This window comes from Acomys russatus, chromosome 26 (genome assembly GCF_903995435.1).
Source record: "Acomys russatus chromosome 26, mAcoRus1.1, whole genome shotgun sequence".
NCBI classification, from domain to species: domain Eukaryota; kingdom Metazoa; phylum Chordata; class Mammalia; order Rodentia; family Muridae; genus Acomys; species Acomys russatus.
In genome coordinates, this window is record NC_067162.1 from 13,788,944 (window position 1) to 13,813,374 (window position 24,431).

General features: G+C 46.8%; 1 protein-coding gene across 1 annotated transcript; it reads left to right on the top strand.

The window, feature by feature from the left end:
* On the top strand, positions 1 to 21,551 carry C26H16orf78 (chromosome 26 C16orf78 homolog). The gene is made up of 5 exons (XM_051169338.1): positions 1 to 196; positions 2,460 to 2,561; positions 3,096 to 3,219; positions 18,404 to 18,641; positions 21,404 to 21,551. Exons 1-5 carry the CDS (start codon positions 47 to 49, stop codon positions 21,549 to 21,551), a joined length of 762 nt encoding a protein of 253 aa, XP_051025295.1. The 5' UTR covers positions 1 to 46.
* Positions 21,552 to 24,431: the final 2,880 nt, after the last annotated feature.

Genomic DNA, 24,431 nt, shown 5'->3' on the forward strand with positions numbered 1-24,431 from the left:
GAGTGCCAGGCTTTGTAGGGTTGTAGGGCACAGCTGAGACGTCATCATGTCAGAAGATCTAGAAGACACCAAAGATCTGATGCCCACTGAGAGAAAGTCCATCTGGAGGACAGCTGAGGAGAGGCGAATGTCTGATCTCACCCGAGTGCTGGAATGGCTAGAGCGGAGGCAGGGCAAGAAGAAGCGTGACCTCCAGGTGTGTACATTGGAAGAAATTGCTGGAAGAATTTATGCAAGATTATTAGCAAGAAATAGAGTTAGATTTCAACACCTGAAAGCAAAAGGGGATTATTTTTTAAATATTAGGGTAAGCCAGTGGGAAAATCCTGGAGGAGAGGTCACTCTCCATGGATAGGCGGTCTTTGTTTCCTAATGGCAGTTGTCATGATAGGCCCCTCCTCTCCCACCCATGACAGAGTTACAGTCGTTCCTGCTGATCATGTTTTAAGAGAAGGTTCCAGGTCCTGGAGAAAGATGCTTCTCTGTGGGAAATGTTGGAGAGGGTCACAGATTCCTGTTTAACAGGGAAGGGAAAGAGGTTGCCCAAACACAAATGGTCTCAACTGGACACCCTAGAAGGTACTTGAGGCAGAGTCAGTAGAGTCTAAAGTCAGGTCGAACTGTGGGCACTGCTAGTATCTGGAAACAGTCATAGGCATTGGCTTGTGGGTTCTCCATGTGGGCAAAGTAAGAGCTTTCCCACCATCCCTAGCCTCCTCCCTCCTCCTGATGGCTCCAGGATAGATCACTCATTCCTGGCACCATCCTCCCCAATGAGACTCCTACTAGGATACTCTCCCCTCCTCCTCAACTTGCAGGGCTGCTCTCACCAACCCGTTCCTCTTTCTCTGGGAGTCTTAGGTGGCAAAGTTGCCTTGGCTTTCCCCAGAGCTTAGGTCCCCTGGGTCCATCATCTATGAAAATCAAGTCAGAAAGGCTGAGCATGGTGGCGCATGCCTTTAATCCCAGCACTTGGGAGGCAGAGGGAGGCAGACCGCTGTGAGTTCAAGGCTAGCCTGGTCTATAGAGCGAGTCCAGGACTGCCAAGGCTAACACAGGGAGGTCCTGTCTCGAAAAAAACAAAAAAGAAAAAAAGAAAAAGAAAAAAGAAAATCAAGTCAGGCCTATGGAAGGTGGTACCCTCTTCAGAGGATATTCAGATCCCTCATCCCTTAGCTGCAGAGGATGCTTGAATCCCATAGCCTCCAGTCCCAGAGCAAATGGGTGAAAGGTTGGCACTCATCCTTTAGCTAAACTTTATTGTCATCCACTGCTCCTAGGCAAGCTGTAAGGTCAGGGCCACGATTGTCCCCTAGCTGAAAAACACGGAAACGGTGACAGGCAAAGGGCATAATGTTAAAAAATAAATAAAAAAGGACAGGGTGATGTCTTGGGTTCAGATTTAGCCAATTCCCACCCATTTGGGCTTTGTTACAGTTGCCTCTGTTCTCTCTGGTCTCCATACTGTGCTTTCAGCAGATGCCTGCCTACCTAGCTGCTGACCAGAGTGCAGCCAGAAGGATCTCCCACAACCTGCTCCTCCTCCATCTGGAATTGAGGGCCGCGGAGGGCTGGTTGCCGGACCTCTTGGAGTTCAGTGTCAGTCTTGGCAACTCTGTCTCATGGTTAATAGGTCCCCACCTCCTTTCAGAAGGATTATATTTTAGCATCTCAGCAGAATTGTCTCCCACGCGGCTTCACTCTGGGTAATTTGAAACCTAGAGAGGAGACAATTTATATTGAAAGCGCAACTCTCCATCCATCACCATGTGCCACAGAAGCATCTAGGCTTCTAAGGAAGGGTGACAGGTGTTTTATGGCAGGAAATTCCTCTTTTGTGGGCGGGGTCAGGCCTGCAACCCTGACTATTGCCCCTCATTAGGTGGCTTTCTGAGCACTGTGGCAGCACCTGACAGAAACGACTAAGGGGAGGGGAGATTGCTTTGGGCCATGGTTCCCGTGGGCTCAGTCCAGCGTAGCTGGGGGTGTAGGGGGGGCGGGTGCAGTGGAGGTGAGCAGTTTATGTCATAGCATCTGGAAGAAGGGAAATCACCAGAGAGAGCCAGGGTAGGCCATTCCCCCTAATATATACCCCCAGTGACCTACTTCTCCCACTGGGCCCTACCCCCTACTGTCCACACCTCTCAGTAATCAAGTTATGAATTCATTGAGGGATGAAACTTGGCTGGGTCAGACCCCTCAGGATCTGATTGTCTCTGGAAATACACACACACACACACACACACACACACAATCACAAATGCACCTTTAAAAAGAGGGGTGTTGTCACAGACACCAGGAATAGATGCCAAGATGGTCCAGAGGGTAAGGGACAGGGAAGGGGACAAGATGGCTCTAGAATGTAGGTACTAAGACTTGGCTTGCCATTTGCCAGAAATGTTCTCCCATGTAGAAAGAGGGTGGGCAGCTACAGAGCCTTTTTCCCCTTGCCTTCTCAGAAAAAGGCTGAGGAAGTGAAACGTGCAGAAGAGAAGGCAGGAAAAAGCCCAGGCAACAAGAAGAAAGTAAACAAAGACGGCCGCAGAGTGACCTTCAACAAGGTAACCTCCCTGCTGCCTCTCCCCACAGCCGCCGCTCTGCTATGGTGCTTGCCACATGGTTTACGAAGACCCCCCCCCAAAAAATACCTCTCTGTCCCCAAATGACACCTCAATAGATGAGTCCCCTGCACCCTCACCCTTGCCATGTGCAGCTTCACCAACAACCCCTGCTTTCCTGAGGTCCAGGTTCAGGGCAAGTGTCTCGTCTTCCTCCACCCACATTCCTTCACACACAATGGTGCCAGGGCCCTGCAGCTACAGGGTATCCCAGGCCTGCCTGCAGACATGGGCTGCATGTACCCCTAGGAGATAAGGAAAAAGAAAAGTTCTCAGTAAGCCAGCACAGAGAGTATTCCTGCACGTCCCCCCCCCTTCCCTCCCCCCTACTCCACCCCCACCCCCCACCCTGCCCTCTAAACTCTCCCTGAGCTCAGGCAGGTCCTTGAACAAGCTGTGGCAAGTTCTCAGTTTGGGTTTGGAGGATGCTGAGCGAGGTCCTATGAGCAGAGCATAACTTCTCTCGTGCTCTCCAAGAACCATGATGTGCATGTCGTCAAGAAGCAGGAGTCCAGTGGTCCCCACAAGGGAGCAGACACAAAGGCCAAGCATGTGAACTTGCTTTCCACCACCTTCAACAGGGATGTTCTGAAGAAGTCTGGTAAGGAAAGAACACGGGCCTTGGGACAGCAGAACTGTTCTCCCTGGTCCAGCTTCTCAAAGTCGGTGAAAGAGCTGCAGGACCCATGTCAATCAAACCTGTGTCCACAAGGATCCAGGAGCCAGCATGTGCTCTGGGTAGGAGGGGACATGGCTGTTGAGCTCCACTTATCCCCAGGTAGTCTCAGGAATCCCGAACAATGGGCTGCATGTTCCTAAACTATTTCAGTGACACTGCCTTCGTGAGTTCCAAATTTTCTAAATCAAGCACTGTGACAATGTCTACTACAGAAGGTGCCATTCCGGTGACCTGACATCTGTCAAGGGGTATGCACCCCTAGAAAGGGACAGGCCTGGGTTAAGTTTATGCTCCTGCTCCACCACCATACAAACTCAGTTGTATCGTCCTGGCCATGCTGGGTCTAGGTCTGTCACACATAAAATGGTATAGTAACTCTACTTTCTCTGTTGTGGGGCTGTGGGGCTGCAGTGACAGGGGGCCTATAAATCACCAGCCTGGCACACAGAAGTGCCAGTAAGGTGGTGCCTTAGGGTTGGAAAACAGATTAAGCTTTTGCTATGCTTGGCCTCTTGGGACACAAGCTTATGGTGAGAGGAATCTGGGAGGCATTTCTACTTGCCCATATGGAAAATGGGCAGGAACTTGGAAAGTTACTCAGTTGTCCCCTTGTGTCCCAAAAGAAACACTTTCCTTATCCTTTCATTTAGTACACTAAAGGAATGGTGTGCAAACCGAAGCTTGCCTGTCACAATTCTGTATGACAGAGGATCTCTATGTGGGCTGTGGAGCTAAAAAGCATGGGCTTGAACCCACGGATTAGTGGGGCACTCTTCTAATCCAAAGAAAGCTCTGCAAATTGTCGACCATAGATTCTTGTGCTTATATGTAGCTGCTCTTTGCTACTTTGTGGGTTCTTCTTTTTCCCACCCTTTATCCCTCAGTTTGTTTCTTCCCCTAACACTAGATAGGAGAGAAAGAAGGAGAGAGGAGAAAGACAGAGACAGACAGGAGAGAGAGAGAAGAAGAAGGAGGAGGGGGAGGAGGAAGAAGAGGAGGAGGAAGAAGAGGAGGAGGAGAAGGAGGAGAAGGAGAGGAGAGAGAGGGCAGGAGGGAGCCCTGAATCTAATTTCTTTCCTTTTGTTTCTTCTTTGACCATGGTTACTAACAAACCACAACCAACCCTGGCCCCGAATGACCAAAAATCACCCACCCCGCCTCTCAGGGGCCCTAGCATTTAAATATACATCCTCTGAAAAGTTCCCAGAATTCCAAATGTCACACAATCGCAGAAACTATCTGCAGCTGGCAACATCACACTTCTGCTAGAGCACAGCAATGTCAGCCGCTGCATACAGTCCAAACAGCCCCCACATCCCCACACCTGGGATTAAAACAGAGGCACCTTCTTATATTTCTGTATTTTTAAAAGAAACCAAGGGGCTGGAGAGATGCCTCAGAGATTAAGAGCACTGACTGCTCTCCCAAAGGTCATGAGTTCAATTCCCAGGAACCACATGGTGGCTCACAACCATCTATAACGAGATCTGGTGCCCTCTTCTGGTGTGAAGGCAGAATGCTGTATACATAATAAAGAATTCTTTAAAAAAAAAAAAAAAGAAAAGAAAAGAAAAGAAAGAAAGAAAGAAAGAAATCAAAATTCCAGAAGGCTCAAACACATCACTACATTTATATGAGCTATTAGCACTCAAGGAAACTGAGTGACCAGTAGGGGGTCCTCTTTGTTTTCTTTGACACTTTTTAAATTGTTCTTATATAAAGTTATATAAGTTTTAACTATTTTGAATTTTTTAAAAAGTCACTGTAGAAATAAAATCAAGATGTCAAGATGGGGAAGCTCTGTACTTCAGGCAAGCTCTGCAGCTCCCCCTTGTTACTGTTACCCCGGTGCCACTGGGCTCGTGAGCTTCTTTAGAGTTTGCTTCCAGCAGAAAGAAGCCTCTCTTCCCCTTGATTCCTGAAGCCTTGCTGCTGTGATTTCTTCCCAGACTCCTCACAGGTAGCCTTTGTGTGCGAGCAGACTTTACTGAAACTTTTGGGGGCAGCAGAGGGTAAGAAGCCCATCACGGAGGTACATCGCACACAAATCAGAGGCTGATCGTGAGACCCCCCCACTTTTATTCTTCAGAGTCCTTTGTCTCCCAACACCACAGAGATCTTCTTGGCTGTGCTTTCAAGTAGGAAAAGCTTCCTGGGGTTTTTCTAAAAAGTCCCAGGCTGAGTTAAGAGGGAGGCAACTGGAAACGCCTGGTATTCATCATCGCCAGCTCTGCTTGCAGGGAGGGCAGAGAGCAAAAAGCCTGCTTAAGGCTCCTTCATCTGTCACCGTCCTTGAAGGCTCTCCTCCTCTCTTTCCTCTGCCTCTGCACTCCCCACCCCACTCAGTGCCACTGGCTTTTTACTTACTCTGAGTTTTGTTTCTTCTGTCTCATTCCTAAAGGATGCTATCAAGCCTGTCTCTTCCCTAATGAACTTCCTGGCTGTGGAGTAAAGGCTTTCACCTCCCTTGTACAAGATGTAGGCCAAAAAAAAAAAAAAAAAGGCTGACTTGCAGGCAGTTGGATCCTCAGTTGTCCTCGGGACAAATTTACCATATCTGAGAATGGGGGAGTCTTGCTTCTTCTGATGTGAAACAACCTATGGCCACTGGAGGGCGCTAAATGGGTCCAGTCAAGCACAGGAGCGAGTGCTCAAGGGAATCTTAAGAAGCACCTACACCTGTCCACCTCTGGCATCCAAGACTGAGTCAGACTGAGCTTAGCCACACATTAAAGACATAATCCCGTGCACCTCAAGTGACCTCACACAAGCAGGCAGGATCTGGATTGGAAGACAAGGTGGAGATCTAGCAGGCTCAGAGCAGGCATGGGGCCAGTTCTGTGCCCTGACTCCCAGTGCTACTGTGAACTATATGGTCTCACTAAGCGTTGTCCACATCAGAAGAGGACAGTGGAGGAGATCCATCCTTTTTGGTACCCGTCTCTTCCTCCAGCTTTCATGGCCTGGTCTGATGCTTCTTCCATCGTTAGGCCTTCATCCGTTTCTCTTCTTTTTTCCTTCCCGACTATTGTCTTAATTTGCACTTAGTCCTCCACAGAATGATCCTCTTGAAGCTTTGGCTTCCATGGCTGCCACCTTTAACTTCCTAACTAATTTATGTGTGTAGATGGTTTTTTTTTCCCCCTCCTGTGTAGGTGGGTATTTTTCTTCCCTGTCCTTAAGCTCCCAGAATAATGACTCATGAGACTCAAGATAATTATTTCCACACACCTACCCCATATAGCTAGGCTCTTCTCTGACTAGCTCACAGCTTAAAATAACCTATTATGCTAATCTACATTCTGCCACCTGGCTGGTTACCTGGGCTCATGTACCGTGCATTGGCCTCCTCACATCTTGCCGGCTGAATCTCACGCAACTGGCTCTATCCCAGAATTCTTTCTGCCCACCAGATGTCCCACCTCCTACTTCCTGCCTAAGCTATAGGCCATCAGATTTATTATTGGCAGGTGCTACCTCCATACAACACACAAGATATTCCTTCCACATGTGTTTGTGTTTAATGTGGTTTTCTTCATAGCGTTGCCATAGGAAATTAATAAAACTCATATGACGGTTAACTTACCACAAAGAGATGAAGATCAGTGAACTGGTTGAACAATAGCTCAGAGAACAATATTCTTAAAGCTTAGCGAACTATAAGGCAACAGTCATCAGAGACGTGGCCTCCTGCTGTGCACGGGAACTAACATAGAGACCCACAACAGGACAGCGTTTCGAGAGTACATTGGAACACTCAGTCCTAAATGGGCTATCGACATCAAACCCTCCCTTCAGGGCTCAGAGAGATGTGTGGTGAGGTGAAAGATTTGAAGAGCCAGAGGAGATGGATGATACAAGGGAAGGAGGCCTTCTAAAAACAGCAGATACACATATGAACTCACAGAGGCTGTGACAGCATACCCAGGGCCTGCACAAGTCCAAGCCAGATGAGGTCCCAGTGCTGAGAGCTCCTATTCCTAACCAAGAAGCTATCTCCAATTGACAACCACTTGCTAGAGAAAAATAAGTTTTCTCCAATGAAATCTTACCAGATATCTAAGCCACACTTAAGGGAAATTGTCATACCCAGCCAACTCAGCCAACTGAGTGGTATTCTTGAAGATTTTTTTTTTTCTTGTATCTGTTGCTTTCTCTGGAAATTTACCACCTTACATGTCTTTTGTTTGTATGGTGTGGTGTGTATGTGTGTGCTTTTTCTTTGTTTTGTTTTTAAAGATTATTTATTTATTATTTATACAGTATTCTGCCTGCATGTGCACCAGAAGAGGGCACCAGATCTCATTACAGATGGTTGTGAGGCACCATGTGGTTGCTGGGAATTGAACTCAGGGCATTTGGAAGAGCAGGCAGTGCTCTTAACTTTTAAGCCATCTCTCCAGCCCCTTGTTTTGTTTTTTTCAAATTATGGGGGGTTTTTGTTTGTTTTGTTGTGCTTTGCTTTGTTTGTTTGATTTCTAGAGAGAAGGAGGGAGGAAGGGGAAGGAAGGAAGGAAGGAAGGAGGAAGGCATAGAGTTGAATGGATAGGGAGGATCTGAGATGTGTCTGAAATGAGGGAGAGAAAATCGTGATTAGAATACACTGTATGAAAAAAAAATTCTGTTAAAAACCGATACTAAAAAAATAACACAGGCAACAAAATGAAATTAGGGAAAGCATGTTCAACTAAAATGAGAAGTTCAGCAAAGAAAAATAATAATAACTTTTTAAAAAGCAGATAGAAATCTAAAAGATTGAGGAGCACACAGGGTCTAAAACGGAGCATTTTAACAGCTCAGCTGATGAAATAGAAAAAATCTCAATTCAACCACACTTTTGATATGATCAAGTGAGAGGGACAAAAAAATTTTAAATAAAATATGTAGTGTGGCTATGTGAGAAAGAAAAAGACTGGAGGAAGATTGAGAAATAAATGAACCAGGCATGGTGGTGTGCACCATTAACCCCAATACTCAGAGGCAGAGGCAGGTGGATCTCTGTGAGCTTGAGGTCAGTCTGGTCTACACAGGGAGTTTCAGGCCAGCCAAGACTACATAAGACACTCTGTCCCCAAACAAACAAACAGAGATAAATGAGTGAAGACTTGCAAAATTTGGGGAGAGAAAAAAATCTTCCAGATTCATGAGACCCCAAAACACCTACACCAAGACATGTTAAATTGCAAGTCTAAGCAAAGAGTTTGAAAGCAACAGCAAAGCGACTTTTCACATACAGACAGCTTCCAGATGTCTGAATTTCTAAGTGGAAATGCTGTAGACCACCACACAGGTAAAGGACGGAGGCAAATTATTCAAAGAAGGAACACGTTGACACCTGGCACTCCAAAACGCTAAACCCATAAAAGCTGTGCTTTAGAAGTAGAAGAGACGACTGTGGCGCATGTCTGTAATCCCAGCACTCAGGGTCTGAACTTGGAGAGTCACAATTCAAGGCCAGCCTGGACCACAGAGGAAAGGAGAGGGGTGCAGTAGATATTTTCCCAAACAGGCAAAATTTGAGGGGGCTTCTCTGTATTACATCTAAAGGGTGTTTCTCAACAGAAATAAGAGGATGTGTATTAACAACATACAAACTAATCAATATAAAAATTCTCCCTGGTAACAGTCAAACTCAGAATTCTATGGCATTGTAATGGCTGCGATGTAATGTAATAAAATGGTACTATGTAAATTGTGTCCAAAAGTAAACATTTTTTTTTTTAGATATAGTTATGTACACTTGTATGGTGCGTAGTCTATGTGTGGTTATGTGTACATGAGCGCAGGCACCTGAGGAGGCCAGTGCCGATCCCCTGGAACTGGCATTACAGGTGCTTGTGCACCACTGATTTGGGGTTCCAAGAACCTAACCCAGGTCTTCTGCAAGAACAGATTATACTTTTAATTACTAGGCATCAAACATCTTAAACGCTATAACTATGACATATAATTGTATCTAGTAAGGAGAAAGATTTTTAATATTTTTGTCTTTTATAATTGACTGCATTTTATAATTGGTGCATATTTACACTAATCATAGAACTTACCAAATTATTGTGAGTGTACTGTGAGTCATATATTTATCTTGAGGGTCTCCTAACAAATTTTAAGAGCTATTTATAGTTATGAAGTGGGTTATCATTTCCCAAAAAAAAAAAGATTCACTCAATATATTTATAAAAATAACTGTAACTACAATGCTTTGCTACGGAATACACAGATTAGAAATTTTAAATTGTGGGCTAGGGGGTTAGCTCAGTGGTAGAGACCTTGCCTAGTACAGGAGGCCGAGGTTCAGTGCCCAGCACCACGAAGAGAAGCCATTTGTGTGCCATCAAAGCTAACTGTTAGGAGCTTAAAATAGGATGTTGAAACTGTCAGATGGTTCAAGTAAGCCTCATGGTAGTCCACAGAAGAAAAACCTGTGGTACACATGCAAGTTATTAAGAGAAAGGGGTCAAAACACACCGTTGCGAGATATCACCAACACACAAGGGAAGATAGGAGGAAAGAAACAAAGGGCATGTGAGCTGTCAAAGGCAAAACAGCAATAGTAAGTCCTTGCTTTTAATCAGAAAGGTCTCTGCAATCCATTTGTGTTGCTGTCACAGCAACCACACACCGGGTGAGAGAAAGGCTTATTTGCCTCACTTTGGAGAACGCAAGGTCAAGGATATGCCGGCACAGCATCTGCTGAGGGCTTCTGTGGTGTATCGTGAGTAGCTGAAGGTGAAGGGTGGCTGGTGTGTGCAGGGAAGGAAGTGTGGAGAGTGGACTTGCTGCATGATAGCATCCTCTCCTTAGTCAGGTACCTCCCAGCACAACCACGCCCCAACACCACTCCACTGAGGATCCAGTTTCCAACATGTTAATCTGGGGAGCACATGTAAACTATAGCTGTTGCTAATCCAAACAGAGTGGCTGGAAGGATTAAAAAAAAATCTAGCTGTGCGGCCCACAGAGACTCACTTGAACTTTTAAGAATGCACACGGCCTGAGCATAAAGGGCTGGAAGAGAGATACTGCGTGTAAGTGGAAAAGGCAGGAGGTAGCTGTATTGGCATCGAATGCAATAGACCATGAAGGTTATTATATAACACTGAAGAGGTCAATTCATCAGAAGACCCAACAGTTGTAAATATCTAGGCATCTAACCTTCGATCACCTGAATATATAAAACAAATGTTAACAGTACTGAAAGCAGAAATAAATAGCAAGGCAATAATAGTAGAGGGTTTAATAGCTTAAAGGGGGGGGGGTGGGTGGGATGATACATCATCCAGACAGAAAACCTATCAGGAAACAGCAGATTGGAAAAAACACAAGACCAGTAGACCTAATAGACACATACAGAGCATCCCGTCTGTCTGACACTAGCAGCCGCGTGTGCTTCTCAGGCACGACAGACATTCCCCAGGATAGAGCACACGTGTTAGGCCTCAGATTCATGAAAGTGTCTTCCTAGCGTTCAACCAGAATCCAAGGAAAATGATAAATTACACAGTGCTCTTCCGAACAAGATATTCCTGAAGAAGCCCAAAAGTACGTGGTACAAATCCGGACACGCGTGAAAACAGAAGCACCACGCACTAAAGCCGAGGGGCGCCCGCAGCTCACCCATGACAGCTAAAGCTACAGGCGCTGCACTACAGAAAGAGCAAACTGCAAATAAATGGGGGGGGGGGGGGAAGTAAGCTCAAATTAACAAAACAAGGTGAATAATAAAGATAATTATCATTATACAGACTCACGGATAATAAAATAATCAATGAAACTAGAAGTTGGATTTTCAAAGAGATGAACAACCAATAAGTCTCTAGCTAGACTTACCCAAAAGGGGGGGGGGGGGCTTTGTAAATTAAACATCTACGCTGCAGATGCCACAGAAGAGTAAAGAATTTAAGGAGCTGTTACCAATGACTTCGCAGTAATAGGTTACTGCCTGAAAGACACTCTACGAAACATGAAGCCCGTTAAAGTGGAATCATGAAGAATCAGACGAAAAGAAAGGGGATTGAATCAATAATCAAAACGGGTCGAAGAAAAGCCCAGGGCCTGATGGCTTCATGGGACGCCCTAGCAAACGGTTAAGAGTCGAGGCCAGTCCTTCGCAGGTTTCTCCAAGACACTGAAAAGCAGAGGCTGTTTCCCAAGCCTATTTACCAGGGCCTTCTTTCCTGATATCAAAGCCAGATTAAAAAAAAAAAAAAAAAGACAACAGGAAAAGGAACCACACAGGCCAATGCCCTTGAAACAAGCTGGATTTAACACCACACTAGAATGACTGTGCACAGTGACCAAGCACAAGCTACCTGCATCTACTTTCAATCTTGTTTAAACATAAATAAATTCATGCACATACACATGCATATATATATACACACATACAATTTTATGCACATGAGAAAAAATATTGTATTTGTCAATCTGTCTTATTTTTTATTTTTTTATTTTCTCGAAACAGGGTTTCTCTCTGTAGCCTTGGCTGTCCTGGACTAACTTTGTAGACCAGGCTGGCCTTGAACTCACAGCGATCTGCCTGCCTCTGCCTCCCGAGTGCTGGGATTAAAGGCGTGCGCCACCACTGCCCAGCTACTGTCTTAGTTTTTCTTAATATGATATTGTATTTCTTGACAAGTGATTAAAAGGGAACTTTTTATAATTTTATTTTCGTGTGTGTGTGTGTGTGTGTGTGTGTGTGTGTGGTGCCAGGTGTGGGTTCTGGGAGCCAAACTGTAAGAGCAGCAAGAACTCCAAGCCATTGAGCCGTTTCTCCAGCCCCTAAAAAGGACATTTTTAAGAATAACATTCATACTGGCATCTAAACAATAAAAGATTTAGAAGGTAAGAGGCAGGTGCTTTGATAGTGATAAAGCCACATATGAATTAAAAGGGGCCTTGTGTTCAGAGATTAGAGAAATACTCTCAGATTTTCTGTATTACAAAGTCACTAGAAGATCTGTCAAAAATACTATTTTCACCAAAAAATAGTAAGAAAAAAGAAAAGTCAGAGGCGTGGGACTTCAACTATTCTCCAAAACCATAGTAATCAAAACTCTGTGGTGACAGGTTAAAAACAGATGAAACAAGAATCAAATAGTTGAGAAATAATCCCACACGTATGGCTAACAAGCTCCCCCACCCCATCCCCCACCACCAGAAGGGTTTCTCTTTTATTCCTGGCTGTCCTGGACTCGCTTTGTAGACCAGGCTGGCCTTGAACTCACAAAGATCAGCTTGCCCCTGCCTCCCGAGTGCTTGGATTAAAGACGTGCACCACCATGCCTGGCACAAAGATTTATTAGTTATAGTGTCCTGCCTGCATGTGAGCCAGCAGGCCAGAAAAGGGCACCAGATCTCATTATAGATGGTTATGCGTTACCATGTGATTCCTGGGAATTGAACTCTGGACCTTTGGAAGAACAGCCAGTGCTCTTAACCTCTGAGCCATCTCTCCAGTCCCTTAATGAGAATTTCACAAGGATGCCAAGAACATACGAAAGAGGAAGAATAGTCTATGCAATGAGTGGTATTGGGGCAATGGTTAAACACACACAAAGAAATGTACCCTATACCATTCAGAACATAAACAAAAACAACAAATTCTCAGTAGGTTGAAGTGTCAGACCTGAGATTTATCAAACTTCTGAATTGAACACACAGGGGAGAAGGGTGTCTTTAACATTGGCCGTGGCAATGGCTTTTTGATATGAGGAGAGAGAGAGACAGACAGACAGACAGACAGACAGACAGAGACAGACAGAGAGAAAGAGAGACAGAGAGAGAGGAAGGAGAGGAGAGAGAGAGGAAGAGAGGAGAGAGCGGAGAGGGAGAAAGAGATGAGAGAGAAAATAAATACAAAATAAAAACCAAAGGACCATGCCAAAGTAAAAGATGTCCATGCAGCAAACTAAATCTACAAAAGTGCATTAACCGGGACGTTGTGTTAACAACTGGTCTACCAGAGATTTGTTGATAGCTGCTGTAGTTTGGAGACGAGGTGGTCCCTAAAGGCTCCTGTGCTATAAAGGCTTGGTCCCAGCTATTTGAGCAAGTCATCAGAGGTGACTGGGCCCTGGGAACTCTGACTCTATCTCTATGCCAATCCACTGATGACTCCCAACACAAAGGCACGGTTGAGCAGTCTTGGGAACCAGGAGGTAGAGCCTAGATTATGTTTGGGTGTGTGTTGGAAAGGTCTCCCCTGCTCCCCAGGGGCTCCCTAGCCCATTCTGCAGCATGGCAGGACTGTAAGATGAGTGGCCCACTAAACCATTGCCAGTGGGGTCTCTCCATTCCTGTCCCCTTTTCTCCTGCTTCTGTGGGTGATTTTGTTCCTGTCCCATCTTTCTTGTTTTGTCAACCATGACCCTGCTTGTTGCACGGTTATATTGACAGAATCTGGCCTGAACACGCACCTGACTTCTCCCAGCCGCCGCCTTCTACTAGCGTAAGGGACCCACAGGAAAGCATTTCCATCTTTGCCCTCCCTGCCTTTGTGGTGTGCTGCCAGTATCATAGCTCTGCTTAGGTTACAAGCCCACAATGCATCGTTGCGGGGTTTAAAAAAAACAAGGTCAACCTCCTCTACAGAGCATCAGGGCCATCCTGGGCTACATGAGCCTCGCTCTGCCAAAGGTAGGCCCACTCTTGTTCTCACCTACCATTTCTACCACTCATGCCCCTTCCTTTCCAGCACTGAGTGATCAGCACTGAACTAAGAGAGGCTTTCAACACTCTTCAACAGTCCAGAGAGACATCTCCTGTAGCTGCCTGGCTTTCCTTACATGATCTGCTCTTGCACAACTCAGGAGAGCACTCCCTAAATTGTCCTGAAAGGATGCATCTGCCGTGACCTGGAACAGTCATGGGGCTCACACCATTCTTTCTCGCTGCCTCCTGGTGCCTGTTGTCCAAAGTCTCAGTGCTGCAGTCTCCCCCAACGTCCAGGTTTCTCACTGTGCTGGTGGGCCAAACCCTGCTTTCTCTCAGCCAACCATGGCTGAAAGCAAAAGTCTCCACTGAGTGCTCCAGGATGTGAGCCTGCTTGAAATACAGTGGCAAGACACTGAATGATTTAAGAAGGGGACTACCAAATTGGGTTTGAATCTTAGAATGGTCACCCTGGATACAGGCCAGAGAAAGCCCCTAGGAAAACGTGGAACATATTCCATAACAAAGTTCCTGGTGAAGTCCAAATACTAGCAAGATGAGGCTTCCAGTGGGCATGCTCACTAGGTGCCTACATGGACTCTATGGGTCTCAGGCCTAGAGTGTATTTCTAATGGGAAAGGCTACGAATGATGGCTATACGTATGCATCCTTTGTGTACATGAATATAGAGTCATCTCTCGTCCCAAATGTGGTCCATTAAAAGTCTAACTTATCTGATCAGCTATATACCAGAAGTGGGTATCATATCTCTTTCCTAAGAGAGTGGTCAGGACAGGTTTCCCGGAAAAGGCACCAACATCCCAGGTTCACACCATGGGGTCACCATGAATTAGAAGTGAGGTCTTGGGTGCATGACCTTTAGCTTACTCGCTAGCTAGATGCATACAATATGACCCCTGAGAAAGCCTTTGAATTGCCATAACCTTTACTTATGTTGCTGTTCTCTCTGCCGTAGGCACCCCTGGAGCCAAAAAAGGATCAGAGAGCACAGGGAAGTATATGCTATTGCCCTAAGATCCCTCATTCCCAACGAGGACACTGAGACGGTGCCTCCCCACCCCCACCCCCTGGAGCATAGCACGAACCTCACCACGCCCAAGCAGACACAGCTGAGACTAGCCAAACCAGCCACCTTGTCAGGGACCAGCCACAGGCCAGAACACCATCTAGGGCACAAAGTGTTCTAAGGCTACTTGGTACCCATCTGAGACCTAGGACAAGTCAGGCCATTCTCTCCAGTCCACTGACCCTCACAGGGAGTCTAGAGCCATTCCCTAGAGGCAAATCCTGATAGTATTCCTTTTCGTAAAAAAACGCTGTTAGTAAAAAACATGAAAGCTTACAGAGATGTTTACTTATGAGGAAAGAAGAACTAACCTGGCATGATGCTGAAGGCTGCAGTGCCTTTTAGATAACAGAGGAAGAGCCCACAACTCGTAGACCTGCCCCAAGGTCTCATCACATCACATCAGAGTGACTGCGAGTGTGCTAGCTGCAAGTTTGGAAATGTCCATCTCTGTCTGCAGGAAATGCCACCAAAGAAAGACGTTCTATCAAGTTAGGAAATAGTGGATTTAAAAGGCAAGATTCAGATGCAGCCTTAAAACCAAATGATTAAAAAAAAAAAAACAAGACAAAAAAAAAAAACAAAGGCTGAGGTGGAGATATCAAGGAAATGCAAATGAGATGAGGCAGAACGGGGTAGAAGACACGGGGGAAAGCAGAGATAGAGACTCTTAAATGCTAAAGAATCGACTGTATACAGCCACAGTCACCAAAAAATGGCAACTAAATAGGAAGAGCAGAAGGAATCCAAGGAAACCTTTTAAAATACATTATGGGCTGGAGGAATGGCTTGGTGGTTAAGATCACTTAGCTGTTATTGCAGAGAACTAGGGTTTGGTTCCCAGCAACCATGTGGTGACTCAGATCTGTAACTTCAGTTCCAGGGGACCTAGCACCATCCTTTGGCATCCTTGGGCACCAGGCGTGCACACAGTATGCATACAAACAGACAAAACAGGCGCACACACAATGTACATACATACATACATACATACATACATACATACATACATACAGGCAAAACAGGTGCTCGCACAGTGTACATACATATAGGCAAAATGCCCATACACATAAAATAAAAACAAATATTTTCTAAAATATGACTACTTAGGAAATGTCAACTGGCAAAATAAAAAGCTATAACAGGAAGTACATCGGAGGCTGTAGCCATGTGGTCACAGATGATCCGAATTTACATCTAAACACTGTAAATCTTACATTGCCAATTACTTGTCAGCATTACCCCTATATACTTCACAACAAAAAGCTATTCATTTTAAAGCATAAATATTTTGTTTATTTAAACATTTTTATTTTTCAAATTATGTATAGGCACATATATGTGAGTGTGGCTTAGTGCCTATGTGCACAGTGTCTTTAGAGGCCAGAAGGTGTCAGATCCCCGGAGCATGGGTGCTGGGGACTGAACTCAGGTCCTCTGCGAGAGCAATGAAAAGTTTTAAACACTGAGTCATCGCTCCAGCTTCCTAAAACATAGTCATGAAAAATAAAGTTAAAAGATACTCTTCAACTTCAAAGAAAAAGGAAGAGCAAGACACTCACAACAAAATTACCCACGTATCAAATAACTAACGCAGATAAGCCTACTTCATCTCAAAGCCTCCATTCAGAGACGCGGACAGGAAGGACAAAATATGGAAGGAATGGTTCTTGCCTACATAAAGCAAAAAATATGAGTATTAACTGTGATTTTTTTTTAATACTTTATTAGAGACAGGATCACTATGAAAAAGAGAGATAGCTGAGACTAGTAAAAATATAGAGATGACAAGTAACGGGGCACTAAATACAATGCTTTCTGGAAAAACAAGTAACAACTAACAGGAAAGTGTCACAAGCAAAAACATAAGGCATGTGCTCATATACTACATATATTTGAAGTTTTTTGGCATCTGCATTGTTGTAAAGAGTGCAGCCTGTATGGCACTGAGTTGCAGCTGGCCTGGAAGGACCAAATAACCCACTGCCATTCTAGCATTACAGACCATGAACATCTGAACACCTTGGCATTAATAAACCATTATAACTCTATGGTAGGAAATTATATACAAAAGTACCACACCAAACTCACAGACATACAGATGCGAGGAACGCTAAAAATACATCGGCAGATATACCTACTTTGTGAAAATACATCGACCGCTCTAGTGTCTGAAGTAAACACTACCACTCCATGGCTGAGTGGCTGCTTGCCGTGGGTGAGGGACCCTGCACCATCAGGACCCCACAGCAACCGACTCAGGGCAAAGCCGTACAACGGTATCAGTAGATGAAAAAAATCATACATAAGATGAAGCCGCCTTATTAATACAAATTAGAAAATAAATGAAACTGGCCAATCTCATTCCAGATGATGGGATGCTAACGGCATTTTAACTGAATTCTGATAAATTTAATCAAAATGGGTGTGGCCTCAGCCTGCCGTCCTTACTGTTATAGACTGTCAAATGCAGTACGCCAAGAAGAAGGTGTAGTTTTTATAAATACTGAAAGGAAGATACTTTCATTTTTCCAAAATATTTGCAGAACTCAAAACAGTCTAATTGACTATGAATTTTTGAAGCAATAGACTCTTCTCTGCACCAGCCATACCAAGCAGAGGTGGAATGAGTAGACAGTGTGCCCGTTGGTAGTTCTGTAAAACATGTAGAGCAGTGGTTCTCAACCTTCTTAATGCTGCAACCCTTAAATAGAATTCCTCATGTTGTGGTGACAACCATAAAATTGTTTTTATTGCCACTTCATAACTGTAATGTTGCTGCTGTTATGAATAGTAATGTAATGTGGGTTTTCTGACATGCAACCCCTACGAAAGGGTGACTTGACCCCCGAAGAGGTTACCATGTGGAACCGCTGGTGTAGAAGAACCTAACAAAGGAAAAGTGAGGTGACCCGGCTTCAGCTTCGTGGCTGGGTTATGTCAGACGTTCCCAGTTTCACGAACTCGGCAGCTGTGCTCCGTTCCCCCGCCCACGCGCATCATGGGCAATGTGTCTCCGCACCATTAATTGCTACCGTTTTAATCCCAGCTCAATGCTCACCTCTTCTGACTTCTTCTTCTTCTAGGCTAATTCCTTTGAGATAAGTTTCCTCTGGAAAGGAGAGACAGAAAAGATTGAAAGAAAGGGGCCAGAGGGAAGCGGAGCAGGAAGGCAGTTGGAGACGCGAGGCTGACCTAAAGCTAGGCCCACAGCCCTGCGGGAGCGCCCGCCAAAACATCAGATCCACCAAGAAGAGACCATTCACTCTTCCGGCTCCCTCTTTCCTTCTACCACCACCCTTCTCTGCCCGACTCTCACCTCTCCCACGATCTAACTAACTCCCTGCGGGCGTCTTCCAATTTCAGATTTAGACATCAAGGACGTGATAGCCCTAGAAAACAGTCGTGTGAGCTCCTTCCGCAGACAGAGCTCCGTAGCAGATCCCGTTCTTCAGGACACTGTGTTTGGCACCCGGAGGGCAGGCCTCCTGAGAGAATGGGCCAGCAAGGGTCCTGAGAAGCTGAAGAGCCTCATGGAGAAGGGCACAGAGCCCAAGATAGAGAACGTCAAGATGCTAAAGCCAGAAGAGGTGCTGAGCTGCAGGTGAGCACCACTGGGGTACGTGGGCAGGCCTGGGACAGCAGTGTGTGCATGCATGCCTGCACGTGGAGGGATCAGGCCGAGGGTATCAGGCCGTAGACCCACACTAGGACATGGAGCTGGCAGATGTAGGTCAGTAGGCTGTGAACACATGCCCGGACATGGAGGGGGCCAGCTCTGCCTTACCTGGTTCTAGCTGACAACGGATTGCTACAGGGCTTAAAGCCCTGGGTTTCCCAGCAGTCTTTACTGCCAGGGGCTACAAGTAGTATGTTTACTCTTATTAAAACTCCCCCTGGTGGCCAGTCAGGTCCCAGTTGCCGTTTTGAGCTCTAAGTCTAGAAATTCACATTTTCCGGTTGCTTCACAACAGAAGTTATAGAGGTTCATCGAAAGAAAAATACAGGTTGTCTGTGGCCTTTGCTCACAAAGAAAGCTGCTCTGAGTTCCTTCTCTCCGATGATTTTGGGCAACAGTCTGTATTGGCTATTCTTCCACCAAGGCAACTTATATGAGACAGGGATTATTTTGGCTTTTAGCTCCAGAGGGCTAAGAGTCAGCTATGGCAGGGAAGCAGCAGGAAGAGGCTGAGAGCTCGTATCTTCAAACATAAGCAAGGTGCAGGGGGGAACTAGAAAGGGCGAGAAGTTCTCAGAGTCCCTCACCCCCCTCCCACACACACACCCAATGACACACTTCTTCCACTGAGACCACTCCCTCTTAAACCTCCCCAAACAATACCATCAACTGGAGGCATTCAAACACCAGAGCCTATGGGGGAAGAGAGGTGGCGGTTCTCATAGTGTCACTGTCCCCAGTGAGCTTCTGCTGTGTTTGGGGTTTAGAGTCCCAAGACAGCCATGAAACTGGCGTCTATCTTGCACTCTTCCTTAAGTCACCATGGGAATGGAACCCAGGGGCCTTGCACAAGCTAGGCAAAGTTCCACTAATGAGCCCCAGCCCCGCCTACTTTTTTCTTGTTCTCCATCCATACTCTGTATCACCAGGTCCTCCCTCTGAAAACACCCAAGGCCAGTGTCATCCTCAGCTGACATAACAGGCAAACTTGTGGGAAAAAATCTTTAGCTGAGGAGAAATCGAGACAGGAGGATAATGGGGTCACCCTCGCCAAGCTGGCAGCAGTGTAGCCATCTTGGGTGAGAGTCAGCCTCCGAGCCTAGAAACTGACGAGCCACACTGCCCAGGTCAGTGCTGCATATTACTCCTGGAGACTGAGGTATGAAGGAGGATAGAGCTAATGAAAGGCAGCACCCGACCGACCACCTGCCCTTGCAGGAACAAGCAGTGAAGTGGCTCTGCTTAGCCCTGGCTTTGCAGTCCGGGGCGGGGGAGGGGTTGGGGGGTAGGGCTTCTTTCCCACGAAAGGCAGGAGCACTGGGACATATGACAATTGTGAAGTCACTGGGAAGGCATGTTAAGACCAGAGTGAGATGGTGCATGCGTGAAAGTGCCAGTCTACCCACATACATCATCCTGGCAGGCTGCCTTGAGGTGGAGTTGAGGGAGGGGAACTGGGGCCACAAACAAACAAGGGCAGTAGAGGAGCAGAGCCCAAGAGTCCCCAGCCATGGCACAAAGCCCAGTGACGGCATCGCAACTTCTCCTTGTCACTCATGAGCAGCCAACAGGTGGCTGGTAGCATCCACTCTCTACTAAAACTGGGACCAAGACATCAGCAGAGTAGCCCACACTGTCATCCCAGCACCCAGGAGCTGAGGCAGGAGGAATGTGTGTTTGAGCCTGCCTGAGCCACATAGTGAGATCCTGTCTCAACAGAAGTAGATAAATGAAGGAATTCAATATAAAGTTGGCCCCAAGGTCAAGGTTGACAGTGGAATAAGGAGATCTGTCTGGATCCCACAGCACAGATGGGATCAATTTCCCTCTTCAGCCGAAGGCAGGATTACAAGGATTTAGAAAACACTTTAAATCGATGGCCTTGCTGCTTAACCGTGTGTGTGTTGAAGGAAGGCACGTACGCCTGCTACTGGAGCTCTGTGCATGCACACTTGAGGGCCCCCAGCCTTGGCTCGGAGCCACGGCCTGTAGCAGCGCCCACCACGCCTCGCTCCACCAGCTTACAGACCCACACCCCACATCAGCCACAAACTCTTTCTTCCTGGTGCCATCTTAGAAGAAGCTTCTAATCAGGATGGCTCATTCCTTGCCTGACTGTTGCTCGGCTGATGGAAGACAGTGTGGGCTACTCTGCTGATGTCTTGGTCCCAGTTTTAGTAGAGAGTGGATGCTCCCCCAAAGAGCACCTGTCTTTTCCATAGCATGACTTTTCTGGCTTCATGCTGGGTGTAGTGCCTGAGCCAATGAAAATTAACCAAGGGGATGCTGGGCAGGGATGCTGGGCAGGTTGATTTCCAAGAGTTATAGCACCGTGAGTTCTATCACCTCTGCCACCTGAGGGGTGTTCCTCCTCAGGAACACACACAGAGGAGCCAGGCTAAGTTCTGCTGGTCTCTTGCTGATTAAAACCAACCCCTCCCCTATTGTTTTGTTTTGTTTTGTTTTTGAGACAAGGTCTCACTACGTAGCTCTAGCTGTCCCAGAACTCACTATTGTACATCAGGCTGGCTTCAAACTCACAGAAAACTAGCTGCCTGTCTCTGCTTCCAGGAGGTTGGGTTTAAAGCTGTGGACCACTACACCAAGCCCAAAAGCCAACCAACCCATTTTTTAGTGAAAGTCAGGTCCCATAGCTTTTTGTCACCTCTCCCAATCTTCCCTTGAAGGTACCTGCGTTTGTCCAAGAACAACATCAAGACCTTGATCAAGCTGTGCAAGGACGCGGGGCTGGACGTGGATGTCCACCCACACATGGTGGAGGCCGAGATAGATGCAAAGAAGATATTTGAGCACCGGTCCAGCGTAGCGCTCTAGGCGCACTGACCACCTAGGAGCACTGCCCACTGGAGACTCTTCCCATGTGGCCTGAGCACTCTGCACACTAGCTTCTGTAGAGCTCGCTAGGAGAACAAGTCAAATGCATCACCACTAGCCGGCATCATCTTTGCCCTCGGCTTTCCCTTGCATGGACCCAGGAGTACCTGGGAAGAGAGCCCCCTTAGAGAAAGCACGCTGGGCACAGAGAAAGCATGCCTGTATTCCAGCACAAGTGGAGGGAGGGGGATCAAGAGTTCAAGTTCAAAGCCAGCTTGGGGCTGTATGGGGTCCTGTCCTAAAATGCTAACATGGGGAGGCGGGAGTACAAAGTTTTTTGGTTTTGTTGTTCAGTTTTTGGTGATTGTTTTTGTTGTTGGTTTTGTTTTGTTGTTTGGTGGTCTTGTTTGGGTTTTTGTTACTGTTGTTGTTGCATTGGGTTGGTTTTTTGCTTCTCAGGAGAAAACACTTCTTGAGCAAGAAAATGGGACCTCAAGTCCCCAGGGGAACTTCAAAGAGGAGAGGAGGTTGACCAGTTGTCTGGAGACTCATCACTGCCCTATGAAGGACATAGTTGGATGGGAAACTGGCCCTCATGTGTAGGCCGAGGGCTGGTGCAAGGATTGACTTCATGAGAACACAGATTTTACTTATTATCTATCTTTTCCCCACCAGGCATTTTGCACGGCTTTCTGGGTTCCTCTTGTGGTCCACTAAGACCCAGGTCCCACCCGCAGAGCTAGGTCTGGTTATACAGAAGCTCAGGCCCACATGCTCTGGGGACCTGTGTGCAACACAAGTTCCTGGGGTGGGGTGAACTAGCACAGCCCTCAACCTCAGGTGTACAGAGTGGGTGATCCCAAGAGGGTGCTTAGGATCCTACAAGTCTGTTATCCTACCCACGGACTTATAGTCCCCAAGACAGAGCAGTGTGCCCTGGGCACAAAGTGAAGTCAAATACCAAAAGAAGAGACCTTAGTGTGCTAGAGAGTGAAGGCTTCTGAGAGGATAAAGCTACTTTTCCTGAGAAATGAGAAGGCCCAGATCTGTATGAGAGAGGGAAGGGCAGACAGAGAGAACAGGGCGTGCAAGGCCTCAGAGACTAGGACAATGCATAGTTAGGAACCTGTAGTTAAGTCTGAGTGGAGGGGACACTGGCAGCAAGAGCACTGAAAAAGAAATGCCAGGTGTGGGGAGGGAGTTTGTAAGCCTTTGCCACTCTCTGGTGTGTACCCACTATGTGCTAAGACCCGTTACAAGGCTGAGGGCATAGTGTGAACAGAAGCAGGTGTGTTCTTGCCTCTGTGTGTCTTGAAATCTGGAGGGAAGGGAGACTTAAAATGCTCATCAACAGAAACCCACAAGCGCCCCAGTCACAGGGAACACAGAGCGGGCCCAGCATCTGCGATGAGCATACGGGGTAGGTCTCACGACAACATTTGAGTCCTCCTGGGCCTGAGTGTGGTGGGTTGGCCCATAGATTAGCTGAGGGACAGTGGAGAGAAAGCCAGAGCAACTGATTCCTTTAGGGCCTATTAGATGGGAGTCACCCTCAGCCCCTAAACTATGAGCATCTCCCCTGGTCAGCAAGGTACCAGACAGGAAACTGGGGTAGGCAAGATGCAGCTGACAGGAATGCTGACCAGATCTGGTCATGGAGCCCCCTGTTGCAGAGCTCTGAGGTCTGCAGGGGAGTCTAAAACCAAGGCACCGAGATGGCTGTACTCCTCCAAACTCTGACGTAGATCTTCCTGGTCTCATTTTCAAAGCCACAGGTGTCCCTGGTGGCAGGCCACAAGCGCTGCCTCCATCATCACAGGGCTCGCTTCTCTGTGTATCTGTCTCACAGGTCATATCCAATTAGGGCCCACCTGAGTCACCCCCATCTCAACCTACCAATCCTTTGAAGGCCTCTTTCAAATAAGGGGTTTGTTTTAGGATTTTAGCAGATGATCTGGCAAGACATAACCCAACCCATAGCATGGAGAGATGAAGGGAACTGGAGACTAAGTTCCCTCAAGCACACACCCCTACCCCAAGCTCATAGCAGAGTTTCTGCTGGAACCCACACGGCACTACCTTCTCTGACCTGACCCTCTCAGGCACCCTGTGTTTCCCTACTTGGTTGGTGGCTCCATGTGGCAGAACCACCCTACGGTTTCCCACTAGAAACCCAGAGCCAGAGTCTCAGGGTGATTCTCCTTCAGGCCCCATGTAGAGAATCCGTGTGAACTGGTTTTCACTAGTATTACAAGTGGGCAGTTGAACTCACTCCTGCTGCGCTGAGCCACATCCCTGGGGGGATCTCTGTGCTTCAGGACCCTATTGAGGGCAGTGGGGAGCCATCCACAGAGCAAAACTGCTGCTTCCTTGGGGTTCAGCTCCAGCTGGAGGAAGACAGGCTATGTTCCACCTGCCGCTAAGGAGGCTCCATGGATGTTCTGTGAGGCCAGAGGTTTTCCAGGAAGGAGCCCACAGCACAAGTTCAGTTGCCTGGTAACCTGGCCTAACAGCCCACAGTGAGTCCAAAGCCACAGTACAGACAACACAGAAGAGAAGGAAGAAAGAAAGAAAGAAAAAGAAAGAAAGGAAGAGAAAGAAAGGAAGAAAGAAGGGAAGGAAAGAGAAATGAGGGAGGGAGAGAGAGAGAGGGAGGGAGAGAGGAAGGAAGGAAGGAAGGAAGGAAGGAAGGAAGGAACAGAAAGAGAAGACAATCCAGCTAGGCCCAAGCCAGGCTCAGACAGCATCACCCACAGTGCATCAGGTCTTCTGAGAACCTCATAAACTCTGGAATTTCCTGCAAATGGTACAGGCACATCACTCTCTCCAGAAACACACATCGGAAACAGAGTCACTGTGCCATGACAGTGATGACACGGC